Here is a 13,865-nt window from a genome sequence, read left to right as displayed (position 1 = left end):
AGCAGGTTGGGAGCAATTCCCATCACCAGCTAGCTGTGTTGGTCTGTGAGGCGTTGCTGCCACCTGCTGCATGCAAACAGCCATGGAGGGGCCGGTACGGGGCTGGCAACTGCAGGATGCCAGGCGTGCACAGTTAATGTTCTGTGGGCATCCGAAATTTTTCTTCTCTTAGAGCCTGATTGAGTCTCAAAGGAAAACCTGTCCAATCTGTTGACTCCGGGCCACAGAAGCATAAAACAACACCCAGGAGGGAGCTTTACCCGGTAGCAACTAAATGGGGACCTTGGGCATCCCAACCCCAATGAGAGGCAAAGATTCCATTAAACGTGAGTCTGTAGCTCTGGAAAATAAGTGAGAATTCCCCTTTTTCTGAATCTGAGGGATTTTTTTTGAAGAGTTGCTTCACTTTACAACATTAAGAGATAGGAGACTTCTAGAAACTTTAAGGGGAAGATATTTTTCTTAGAGAAATCAATAAATTTATATTCTTATTGGCATCCAGTTAGGTAGATTTCTCTTAATATGAAAAGTAGAGTAGGTAGCTGAAATCCTTCCAGGCTTGTAATGGGTCTCAGTTTAATAGGGACACTAACCTACAGATCAAGGTCTTTGTACTGTATCTTCTGGCCTGTTTTTGCTACTATACTCCATCACTGTGATTTACTGGAATTTCTAGGGGAAAGGGGATGAAGGCATCAAGATGAAGGCATCAAGATCAGTGATATTTCTTCCTGCCTTTCATTTAAAAACTTTAAACTCCCTATCCCTCCCTGAAAATACCTGTCAGCCCCACCTGACACAACACCTCCAGGGACCCGAGACTGACTGAGAATTTCTAGGGGAAAGGGGATGAAGGCATCAAGATGAAGGCATCAAGATCAGTGATATTTCTTCCTGCCTTTCATTTAAAAACTTTAAACTCCCTATCCCTCCCTGAAAATACCTGTCAGCCCCACCTGACACAACACCTCCAGGGACCCGAGACTGACTGAGGAGTTGAGAGTGGGGAGTAAGAGTAAAAGTCTGGGAATCCTGGACTAGGAAATCAGTAACTCTATTGTCTGGCCTTTGCAGGAAACATCATTAGCTGAGTAGTAATGAGTAAGTATGACAGTTGTCATAGCAAATGTTTGTAGTGGTGTTGTAGAGGGTAGCCTAGACTTCCAGGAAGACAGTAGCCCTATTTCATCATGTGAAAATCTCTTCTCCTAGGTAATTCTAAAATCTCCTGAATGACAGGAGTGATGCTTTATATCTTAGCATCATCCATATCCCCATGAAAGGATTTAGGGGATCAGTACATGCATAATAACATGACGCTTGATGACAACCCGGTCAGAATTATCTCTGCCTGACCTCAAAAGAGAAACCATCTTAGGAACACAACTCAGCCTCTTCATTTGTCTTTAGGCTTGCTGGGTGTTTCCTATATTTCAGTAATCAGATTAGGGTCACAGAATATTTCACCAATTGTTCATAAGATGGTATATATTTATTTTTATTCTAGGTTCATTAAACTTATTCTGTAGTTCCAGCCTAACATTTCTTAATGTTGGAAGGTAAAGACATCCTATTTTACCCCAAGCTAGAAACCCAGTACGGTTGTATCTGGCAGGGAACAGTTATCATGTCCTTCTGTGAATAACCAGACATCTTTACCAAGGAGTCATTTCCCTGAAATCTAGCCTCTGTCCTCTGTAAATGGAAGTTAGTGGGTGGCTGTAACAGGCCTGGGAGCCAGCTGAGGTGGGAGATACTTGGCCTTTGGATTCTGATTGTTTTTTTCTGCTTCTGTATGGTGTTTGCTGAACAGACATGCTTTTCTGTTGTCATCAAATCAGACCTCCTGCCCTCATGGTGGGACCCTTTCCTCCCTGACCACCAGCCTATCCTGGATGGCGTAGAAAAGGAGCTTTCACTTCTATACCTTCAGGGAACGTGGGTTTCCCTGAAAGAAAGGAGATGTTAAAATTCCATTTCCTAGCAGGAGCTGACCTCTGTTACTTTTCAGATTTTATTAAAATTAAATGTGTTAATTCTTTGTTCTTTCACCCTGAAGTAATTTTGGAAAGAAAACATATTTTGAAATTGAACAGAAAGACTATTATGAAAGACGGTGAGCTCACACTTGTTAAATGACTTTGTGCTCTGGCAAAGAAATGTATGAAAAGCACATTATGAACTGCTCTGCATGATTTCCTTTGTTTGGATTTTAGAAGCAGTTTGACTGACACAGAGATTCTCAAGGAGAGAATCTTTGGATACTGAAAATGCTTTTAACGAAGGTGATGCACAAGACTTCAGAGAACAATTTCAACATTGTTCTGTTGAACGTTATACTTAGCTCTGAACCACATTACTTTCCTGTCGACGTTTCATTTCCTGGGGTCTTGCCAAGTGATAAACAGACACAGGCGTGTGGTGGGTGTGGGGTTTTTCAGCACGAATAGGGTGGCTAGAGTTTTCTTAGTTAAAGGCATCTATTGACTTCTGTGATCATTGTGAAAATGCTGGTGTGAGGCCTTCAGGAGACAATGGAGAAAAAATGGACATACTGTGCTGTCTATTCTATCATCCAGATGCATTTGGTCAGGGGTAAGTCTTCTGATTGTCCTTTCTTGTCACACTGGTTGCTTTAGGGAGGGAACGGGGCCTCTGTTCATTGAAAATGCCTTGTGACTATGGCTGGAATTGATCACCAAAGGCAGATTGTTACTAAAGCTTTCAGTTATGTATTTAAGTGGCAGCTCTCAGAGAGATGTAAGGATCTAGAAATGATTACAAATGAGCACTAAAAACAAGAAAGGAATGGGTGGTTTGTGCCACTGCTCTGAGACATTTTCACCCATTTCCTTCCTAAGAGGGTCTCTGGTGTAACTGGAAAACTATGCTTCTTGAAAATGAAATGCTCTCCAAATGGTTGTCAGAACAACTCCGGAACACTAAAAAAAAAAAAAAAATCACAATGCCAAAGGGCTCAGAGCTCCTTGCTCAACTTTTTCTCTCTCTCAAATATTTTTTCTTTTGCATTTAACAAGCCTTTCTCCTCCAAATACTCAGATCTTTGGGAGTTGAACATATGCTGAGTTTTAATGAGGCGTGTATAGGTATGGACCTGGAAGACAAAGTAGACTCCTTGTGACAGCGGGGACCAGTGCCTAAAGGGCCTGTTTAAAATAGCAGGAAGAAAGATTCATTCTGCATTCCATAACATGAGGGTATTACTGTGAGTCCGAGTGTCTTAAGAATTAACTGTGCTTTTCAGATATAGCTATGAAGATTTTAAAGAGGATTTCTAAATCAAAAGAGACATTGGAATATAATGCTTTAGATAGGATAAGAGGTGTATTATCAGGCAAAGCTGAGCTCACAGGCAGCTACATTAAACTTCACTAACCTCTGCCTACCCAAACTTCTGCATCCATAAAAGTGTAGTAATTCCCATTTGTCAAGTACCTTTGAGAGCCTGGTTTTTTCTCAGTTGCTTGTCATCTTTTTATCTTTTTCCTCTGTGAGCTTCAGTGGTACTTGTCACAATAATATATCATTCCTGAAACAGTATTCCATGTTAATTCTAAAACTGAGACCTACACTATGGAAGGCATGTCAAAGGCTTAACATATCTGAAGTGTCTTGTACCATTTGGTCAAAGAACTGATGAGAGGGAATCTTCTTCTATGTCTACTATCTCAGTGTTGACTATAGATGATGATGCTCAATGGTTTATTTTTAGTGGAAACCTCTACCACTGTTTTTCCCCTTTTTACTTCAGGAATCCTACCTATAGGGAAATGATGGCCCTTTTGACTCTCTTATATTGAATGTCAAATTTCTTACTCTTCTCAACTAATTTGGAAGGCAGTTTGGAGGTCCTGAAGGTTATAGAAAGAGCACAGACTCTAGACAACTGAATTCATGTTCTTTCACTAAAGTGTGACTTTAAGCAAACCACTTAATCTCTCTGTGCCTTGGTTTCCTTTTTGATGAATAGTGTTAACAGCATTATGCTTTGATGTGTGTGGAGGATTAAACAAGATAACCTGTATGTAAAAGCCACCTGTAAACATGTATTTTTTAAGATTGTTATATGCTCATTAGTTACTTTTCAGTTTCATAAAATCACATTTGGTGTTATTGTGTATTATGTGCTGTTAACTCATAAACAAAAAAGCCAATTATATTCATTGTAGGAATAGCTGTCATAATAAATTTACTAGTGGGCTTCAATCTTTAAATAGGCTTAATTTTTTTCACAGGTATTCGGAGACCTTAAGTTGTTTTTTGGACAGACCAATAGACCAAGAGATATTCAAAATTTACTAACTTCCTCTCGTGTCTTTTACCTAATGTCTTCTCATTTGTGTTTGAGTTTTATGCTTCTCTCTCTGAATCTGGCACAAGTTCCCTCCAAATGCTAAGGCAGCCAGGGAAGAAAGTTCCAGCTGCTCCCTCATTTCACCAGAGTAACCGAGGTCTTTCACCAAGGAATCCCTCTCTGTGAATCATGCAAACTGATGGCTCACACCCTTCCTTTTCAGGAGTAGTGGAAGAAACATTCAGTGCAGAAGAACACATTTACGCCTTACCTGGCTCTGATGTCAACCTGACCTGCCAAGCACAGAAGAAAGGCTTCTTGGTGCAGATGCAGTGGTCCAAGGTCACTGATAAGGTGGACCTGCTTGCTGTTTATCATCCCCAACATGGCTTCTACTGTGGTAGCAAGAGTCCCTGTAGGTCACTGGTGGCTTTCAGAGAAGCTCCTGGGAATGTGTTTGAGTGGACTCTGTACTTGAGGAATGTTTCCTCCTTGATCACTGGGAAGTATGAGTGTAGCTTCACTCTGTATCCAGAGGGCATTCAGACGAAACTCTACAGCCTAAAGATCCAGACAAATGGTAAGTATGACTGCGAGTGGGAAGGAAGCATGTGTTGAAAGCATTCAGCTTTCAACAAGTATATATTCTGAGCCAGCCATGTGCCAGGCACAGTGCTAAGTACAGAAAGGTTGAATGGAAAGAGGTATTGCCTGGAAGTGAATACAGAAATTGATCAAATAATGCCATGAATAAATGTTAAATTGAAGCAGTGATAAGTGATAAAGGCTACAGTGGTTGTGAGTATGTGACAGAAGCCAGGAAAATGGACTCTGAGAAAGTGGCACCTGAGCCGAGATCTGAAGACTGCGTAGATATTAACACTATTTGGGAGGTGGGAGATTTATGACGGATACAGAGACAGGAAACTGCTGTTGTGAAGGGCTGTGCAGTGTTTGAGGACATGGGGAAATTCCAGTGGGACTGTGGTGCAGAATTAAGGGATGAAATGGAAGATACAGTAACGACCAAATCATACTGAACCTTGTCAACCACGTTCAAGGCTTTCATATTTATCTAAGCGCCTTGGGAAGACATCGAAGTATTTTCATCCAAAGGATGGCATGACATTTATAGCCTGATTGAATTTGTGTTATGAAAAGATGGTGCTGGCTTCACCAGCACCGGTATGAGAATGAAGTGAAAAGGGATGAGAAGAAAAGGTGGAGAGAACTTAGGGAACAACCCCAGTAACACAGAGGAGACAGAGTGGTTGTTTAGGTAGATATAGAAAGAAGATGACAAATTTGATGCTTTGGGCATAAACAGGTAGGACTTAGTAATAGAGTGGATCTAGGACAATGGCAGTATGAGCGAAGGAGAAATAAAACATGCATGTGTCTGGCATGTACACCTGAATGGTGGTGCCATTCACTGAGATGGGAGACTAAGGAATCAGAGCAGATTTGTGGGGGGAATTTATCAAAGTGGCTTTGGATATATTTCATATGAGGCAGGGAAAAGTACTAAGGAGGCTGCTGAATGTGTAGCATTCACTCATACTTGCTTTATAGGGCCACCTTTGGAGGCAGGACTCCTAGGTTGAAGTTCTAATTCCTTTCTGGCTGGAACTGAATTTCACCTAGGTATTGGCATGCACGTTCTCTGAGCCCATCTGGAAAATGATGATAATAATGGCTACCCTAAATCAGTTGGTCCTAAAGTAAATGATCTCTATGCTAGTGGAAAAAATGAAAACGAAAGTCAACAAATGGAAAATGCATACGAAATGGAATGATTTTAACTTAGGGGCAAAGTGACCTGGTGGTACAAGAAAAAAACACAACAAAAACTAACTCACAAAGGCCATGCTTAAATAAGGCAAGGAGCTGCCCAGGACAAACAACACATATGGATTTACTATCTCCTCTCCACTTCTCATCAAGAGATAAGACCATGGTGTTGGCAGTCCAGCTACAGAGCAGGACCTCCTCTACCTCTGCCTTAACAGTGCCCCAATTCCCATTGCTGTTTTCTAGGAAAAATACTTAATTTGGGGATGGATTGGGGTGGTAAGGTAGAATGAAGAGAAGACCTGTAGAGAGTTTACCTGCATAATATATATTTTGGAGTCAGGTAGCCTGGATTTGAATGTTGGCTCTGTCATTCATTATATATTTCATCTTTACCATTTTATTCTAAGTCCCTAAGTTTCTGTTTCCTAATGTAACAAATACAGATAATTATAGGACCTCCTTCGTAGGAACCATGATTTTGATGATTAAATGAGGTAATCGCTGTAAAGCACTTAGCATAGTTCCTGCTAAAGAGTAAGAGTTTGGAAAGTGGTAGTTTTCATTATGAATAGTAAATATAATCATAATGAGTGAACTCTATTTCTCAGGTCTTATTAAAAAATGAGTCCACACCCCCCCCTTTTTGTATTTGCCTAATATGGGTGGCTCAGATGGTAAAGCATCTGCCTGCAATGCAGGAGGCCCGTGTTCGATCCCTGGGATGGGAAGATCCCCTGGAGAAGGAAATGGCAACCCACTCCAGTACTCTTGCCTGGAAAATTCCATGGACGGAGGAGCCTGGTAGGCTACAGTCCATGGGGTCGCAAAGAGTTGGACACGACTGAGCAACTTCACTTTTTTTCTTTTCTTTAATATGGAGCCCAACAGAACATTTGCCACACTTTAGCATAAGTACATGTTGAACTTCACTTTAGACAAAGATTTTTTATCTTCTTCTTAAAACTGTAAACTATGCTGCTACATATCTGAGAACCTGATGTTTATTCCATAGAGAATTGACAACATGGATAGGAAATAGGAAGTGGGAATATCTCAACGTAAAGACAGCCAATGGAGAGGAGATACTGTGTCATTCAAATAGGAGAGTGGTGTTGCCTTTGAGGGAAAATGTATTTCTTAAAGGGCCAAGCTTCTAGCTGCTAAAAACAGCAAATCACTGGGGAGACAGAAGTCATGTATACATGCTTTGTGCTTGTCAGTTCCGAATCGACTGATTATAACTTTGCTGTTCATCAGCTGGACCAGAGGGGAGAAAAATGGTGTCAGTGTTAAAGAAATGTTCTGGTGCTGTGTATTTGGGTATAAAGGGAGCAAAACAGAAAAGAAAAAAAAAAAGGAAAAAAACTCTTTCACCATGCAGTGATCAAAGATGTGTGTGCTCAGTCCCTCAGTTGTGTCTGACTCTTTTCAACCCCATGGACTGTAGCCCACCAGGCTCCTCTGTCCATGGGATTTCCCAGGCAAAAATACTAGAGTGGGTTGCCATTTCCTCCTCCAGGGGATCTCCCCAACCCAGGGATTGAACCAGTTGTCTCTTACATCTCCTGCGTTGCTGAGGAGGCTTTTTACCACTAGTGCCACCTGATCAAAGAAGTGAGCCTGGTATAAACCTAAGGGGCAGATACTTAGATGGGGCCTCTTGAGTTGTTACTCAAAAGCCCTGTAAAATTCCCCCAATGATATCTTTTTCCCCTTAATTCTTTTGATCTTCGCTCACTTCTTCTCCTCTCCCTTGTGCCCTTTCCCTCTCACATCCCTGGGAGATCTTCAACAGGTTGGGTCGGCAAAGCACACATGAGTGCAAGTATGTGCAGTAGGTGAACAAATACAAATTGAAGTGGTGTGTAAGAATCTAAATATGAAAATGCTGAGGGACCAGAGGTGGTTGTGACCTCTTTCTGTTTCCTCTCTGTCGCTTGCGGGGTCAGTCTCTTCCCTGTCTGTTCACAAAACAATGTGTCTAAAGCCTGCCCGCCTGCCCACATTCCTGGAGCCTTTGAGGGAAAATGCTGAGAAGGGAAAAGCTGAGAAGCTGAGGGAAAATGCTTTGAGGGAAAAGCTGAGAAGGGACTCTTCTAAGTGTACTTTGTTCCTTTGTATGAACTAGTGCTCTGAGGCTGTGGACGAGGGCAGAAATGTTACACACTGTTTGACATTTGCTTCTTTTTTCATTCATTTGACAGAGCTTCCTTTTAGATTAGCTTTTGATTTATTCCAAGACATACAATTCTCTGAGTCAAGCCTTGGATGATTGTAATCCAGGTTTCCTTCATTTGATGCTACTGGGTCACACAGTGCTTCAGACTATTAAGACTTTAATGCGTTTAAAATACGTAGTCGTTAGGACTGGTTATAAAACATACAATGTGGCTTTAATTTCCCAGATTACAGCAAAAGCCTTGGGGGGGAGGGGAGTTCATGTTTTTGGAAGCATTAGTAGGAGAAAAAGGAGGAATGGTAGTAGAAGGAGGAGGAGGTGTGGGAATAAAGTAGTATAGACTGTAATAACAGAGTGGTAGTGCTGGTAATAGAAAGGAATAACCTTGATAATATAATCTTGAAAATTTTAGTCTAACTGCATGCTGTTACCCTGCCTAAAGGCATAATTCATTCTTCGGCCTTTTTTTCCTAGTTTCATTGAGATATAATTGACATGTAACATCGTATTCACTTTAGGTATACAACATGATGATCTTATACGTGTGTGTGTGTGTGTGTGTGAAGTAACCATCACAGTAAGTTCAGTTAACACCCATCAGCTCACACAGTTACAGTTTTTTCTTTTTATGATGAGGACCTTTAAGATGTACTTTCTTTAGCAACTTTTAAACATGAAGTATGGTGTTTTTCACTTTAACCACTATGCTCTACATAACACCTGCAGAATTTATCTATCTTATAACTGGAACTTTATACCTTTTTATTATCTTCATTCATTTTGCCCACTTCCCACCCCCTGCCTCTGACCAGTCTATTCTCTTTTAATCTGAAGGCTGTCTGACATTTCTTATTTTTCCTTGCCAATGCATCTGTTGAGCAAATTTGATTATTTGTCTTCTATAATTACCCACAACCTGGATTTTGCTTTTACATCTCATGGTATCTCCATGTTCTTCTTTCACCTTTAAGTTAGGTATACATATTTGATCACATTTATTTTTATCTTCTGGTAAGAATTTTTCATAGATGATGTTGTGTAGTTACATCAGCACTACATAATGTCTGGTTGTGTGATGTTAACAGCCATTGATGGGTATTGCCTTAGATCCATTCATTCATTATTGGCTGCCAAATAGTGATGTTCTAATCTTTCATTCCTTCATTTATCAGCTGAAATGTTCTTATAAATAGGAACTTCCTCTCATGAACCAATTGTTTATTAGATATACAATTTGTTTAAAACAAAAAACAAAATAGACACTTGATTCTTTCCCTTTACTTACCAGTTTTAAAAATGAGTTGATTCACTAGCATTCTTAGGTGACAAGTAAGTATTTGTGTTCAGTATCAAAAAGAATACATTTGAATCAGTTCTAATGAGGTGGATGAAGCTGGAGCCCATTATACAGAATGAAGTGAGCCAGAAAGAAAAACACCAATACAGTATACTAACACATACATATGGAATCTAGAAAGATGGTAACGATAACCCTATATGCGAGACAGCAATAGAGACACAGATGTATAGAACAGTCTTTTGGACTCTGTGGGAGAGGGCGAGGGTGGGATGATTTGGGCGAATGGCGTTGAAACATGTATATTATCATATGTGAAATGGATCCCCAGTCCAGGTTCGATGCACAAGACAGGGTGCTCGGGGCTAGTGCACTGGGATGACCCAGAGGGATGGGATGGGGAAGGAGATGGGAGGGGGGTTCAGGATGGGGAACACATGTACACCCATGGCTGATTCATGTCAATGTATGGCAAAACCACTACAATATTGTAAAGTAATTAGCCTCCAATTAAAATAAATAAATTTATATTTTAAAAAATAAATAAATAAAAGAATCTATATGAACTTATGCATATTAGTGAGTTTTAATTCATTATAGTTATTATCTTTATTAGACTGAAATATCCTATATGTAAAATCTATTAACACTTTGTGATATAAATTGCAAATATTTTCTCAGTTTTTCATCTATCCATACTTACCGTACTGTTTCCAATGCAGCATAATTCTTACTTTTTGAAATAAAATCTATCACTTTTTCCTTAATGGTTCTAATTTTGAGTCATACTTAAGAAAAATTTTTCCCATTCCTAGATTATACAGAAATTCACTCTTTATTTCTAACACTTCCATGTTTTTAAAATTAGTATTTAAACTTCTGATGTTAGGTTTCTAGTGTTAAATAATATATCAAAATATATTTTTATTATTTCTAGTACTTTTTTGATATTTCCTACTTTTTTTCACCTCTCTGGTTCAGTTTGGAAATTTTCTATTGACCTATTTTCCAAGTAACAAATAGTGTTTTTCTTGATATACAGTAATTTTTCAATCTCATCAAATTCATTCTTAATTTCTGATATTATATTTTAAAGTTATTGTTTGTGATATAGTTTTAATTCTTTGATGAACTTGTTCATCTTTTCATCTATTCCCTTCATTTTTTCTCTGTTCTTGAATGTGTCAAAAAGTTATTTTAATATCCTTATTGTTAACTCCAATTTTTCTGTTTTTCTATGTATGCAGTTTATTATAGGTATTACATATATAAAGAGGACATATTGTGTTGTTAATGACAATAATAACAAAAGGAAGGGATGTGCTGGAGTAAGTTGTGAGAAAAAGTAGACAAAAAACAGATGCATGAATGATCTCATATAATAGACCCAACAGAACACTGCTATAATTAATGATTTGAAGAATTTCATGTTCTTAAAAAAAACTGAGAAGAAAAAAAGAAAATATATATATAAAACCTTATACTGACCCATATATTTACCATTTCATATGCTCTTCATTTCATCCCATGGAGAGAAGTTACTATTTGGTATCATTTCCTTTCAGCCTGAAGGACATAGTTTAGAATTTCATATAAGAAAAATCTACTTGCCATGAATTGCTTTGTCTTTTTTTCTCATTTTTATTTTTGAACATTAGTTTCACTGAGTGTAAGATTCTTACTGGACTGTTTTTTCTTTCCGTATTTTGAATATGTCTCTGATCTTCATTGTTTCCAGTGAGACGTGAGCCATTGATTCTGTTATTGGTCCCTGCATGTGATAAGTTTGAGATCTTTTTCTTGCTGATTGCTTTCATAATTTTCTCTTTGTTTTGGCTTTTGGCAGTTTGACTATGATATGCTTAGGTGGGCATTTGGTTATATTTATGTTACTTAGGTTTTAAAGTTCTTGAATGTATAGATGAATTTGGAGAAATTTTTTAAAAATCAAATATAAAGTTTTTGGCTTTTGTTTCTTAAAATATTTGTTCTGTCCTCCTCTGTTTCATCTCTCCTTCTATGACTCTAATTACATATATGTTACAACATTTGATATTGTCCTATATGGTTCTGAAACTCTTTTGTTTTCCTTCAATCTTCTTTCTCTCTGTTCTTCAGATTAGGTAATTTATATTAATCATTATTTAGGTATGCTGTTTTTTTTTTCCTTCTGCCATCTCAAATTGGCTGCTAAGAATCTCCAGTGAATTTTTTTAATTTTTATTATTGACTTTTAAACTCTAGAATAATCATCTGTTTCTTTTTATCTTCACTAAAATTCCCTATGTATTGAATCATTGTCACCATATTTTGCTTTAATCCTTTGAACACACCTTTAATAGCTGCTTTGAAGTCTGTTAAATCTAATGTAGGGTCTACTCAGAGTGAATTTCAATGAACCACTTTTTTCTTGAATATGGGTCACACTTTCTTGTTTCCTTCATACATCATCATTTTGTTGTTGTCGTTGAAAGCTAAACATTAAAAAAAAAAATAACATGACAACTCTAGATTCTGTGGGTTTTTTAAATTTTCAATAACTTACTCATATTTAAATTGCAAAATCTATCTCTTTCACAGTGTATGGCCTTTGATACCTCTGCTTAGCACTTTACTGTAATTCTTAGTTTTGCTTCCAAGGAATTGCCTGTACATTGTCAAATTCCTTTTGTTGGTCCACAAATGAATTTGGCAAAAATTGTACTCAAATACCTCAAGACCAATAGGCTTCCACCCTCTACACATAGATGTCTGTGTGGGAGGGAGTTAGAGACTGCGTTCAAAGTTGTGACAGTAATACCTCCCTTGGCTTTCACTTTTCACTGAGCTCTCTCAGATCCCCTTACTCATGTATATTTTTCCCAGTCAGCCTGGGATGTGTAAAGAATTTATGTCAGCTCTTTTATGACTCTCTGATTTCTAGAATCTCTGTTAACTGTCTGTCTGGTCTGCCGCTCACCCTACTGGGACTGCACACCCAGGCTAACCAAGCCTCAGTTTATTTCTGTTTCCTACCAAGTTTATCCCTGCTAGCTGACAAAGTGAAGGATTTTCATGCTTAGACCTAACTTAAGTCTGTCCCTTTTGGAAGTAAAGCTGCTGGGTTTCGTAGCCAGCTCTAAGATGGTGAAATGACCTTTCTCCCTGACCTAGTTGAGAAAGGTGATGGAAGGATTCCAAAGCAAGCAGGCTGGAAACTCCTACTGTTCTTACTGAAGCTCTGGTGGCTTGTCAAGAAGAAATGTTTCTCAATTAAACGTTTGTCTTTGGTCAATTTCCAGGGCCCTGAAAATGGTGATTTTTAACACATTTGCTCAGTTTTATATGCATCTTTTTTTCACTGACCTCTTCATGCTCCCAAAACAAGGAGTCCCTCAATAACCACCCAACCCTGTTTTTGATACTTATATCTTCATTTAAAAATATATATTCATTACTACTCACTTATAACAATTATTTATTCTTAGTGCTAAAGGTAAATACTTTACCTTTAGTGCTAAAGGTAAATATTCAACACTTACTCTCAGCTTTTATGTAAATGCCTCTTCAGTTTGAATATTCTGTTAGAGAATATTCAGGAAGTGTTCATGAGGTAATATTCCCTGAGTTCTTGTGTGACTTTTAATAAGTTTTCTTTTTATAATCTTCATGTTAAAGATTGAATATAATATCCTTAACTCATATTTTCTTTCCTTGAGTATATTAAATATGTTGTGTGTTAGTTGTTGCTTAGTCATGTCCAACTCTTTGCAAGCCCATGGACTATAGCCTGCCAGGCCCCTCTGTCCATTGAATTCTCTAGGCAAGAATACTGGAGTGGGTTGCCGCTCCCTTCTCCAGGGTATCTTCCTGACCCAGGGATTGAACCTGGGTCTCCAGCACTACAGGGAGATTATTTACCATCTGAGCCACCAGGGAAGCCCATTAAATATGTTACTATATTATTTTCTGGCATAAAGAATTGCTGTCCAAAAATTAATAACAATTTGATTTTCTTTCCCCAGAACTGATTTTGTTTAACATTTTTATAAAAATATGCTTCATATCCATTCTGAGAATATTTTCCTACTTTTGCAGTATAATCTTTTAATATATATTTTCTAGTCACTTTATTTTAAGCAATTGTACTAGAGTTATAATTTCCAGTGTTTTTCTATTGTTTATTTCCTTGAGTATCTTTTATTAAACATATTCTCCATCTTCTTGCCTATCTCTTTCTTTGAATCTCTTTCACGTTTTTTGCCTATAAAATCCATTATTTATTAACATTTCACTTAAAA

The 13,865-nt window shown here is 38.2% G+C and overlaps 1 protein-coding gene across 5 annotated transcripts in view; it reads left to right on the top strand.

Annotated features, from left to right (window-relative positions):
• Positions 1-2,429: 2,429 nt before the first annotated feature.
• The window catches only part of CD96 (CD96 molecule), a 94,972-nt gene continuing 83,536 nt past the window's right edge, over positions 2,430-13,865 (top strand). For all 5 annotated transcript variants that reach the window (XM_081542631.1, XM_081542598.1, XM_081542609.1 and 2 more), the window contains exons 1-2: positions 2,430-2,595; positions 4,539-4,895. In XM_081542631.1, the coding sequence (XP_081398757.1) occupies positions 2,535-2,595; positions 4,539-4,895 (418 nt within the window). In that variant the 5' untranslated portion in view covers positions 2,430-2,534. The remainder of the gene's footprint in view (positions 2,596-4,538; positions 4,896-13,865) is intronic.

This window comes from Giraffa tippelskirchi, chromosome 2 (assembly GCF_054371585.1).
Source record: "Giraffa tippelskirchi isolate mGirTip1 chromosome 2, T2T-mGirTip1v1.2.pri, whole genome shotgun sequence".
Taxonomy (NCBI): Eukaryota; Metazoa; Chordata; class Mammalia; order Artiodactyla; family Giraffidae; genus Giraffa; species Giraffa tippelskirchi.
Note: the sequence above shows the minus strand (reverse complement) of the source record. Positions and strands in the feature narration are given on the sequence as shown.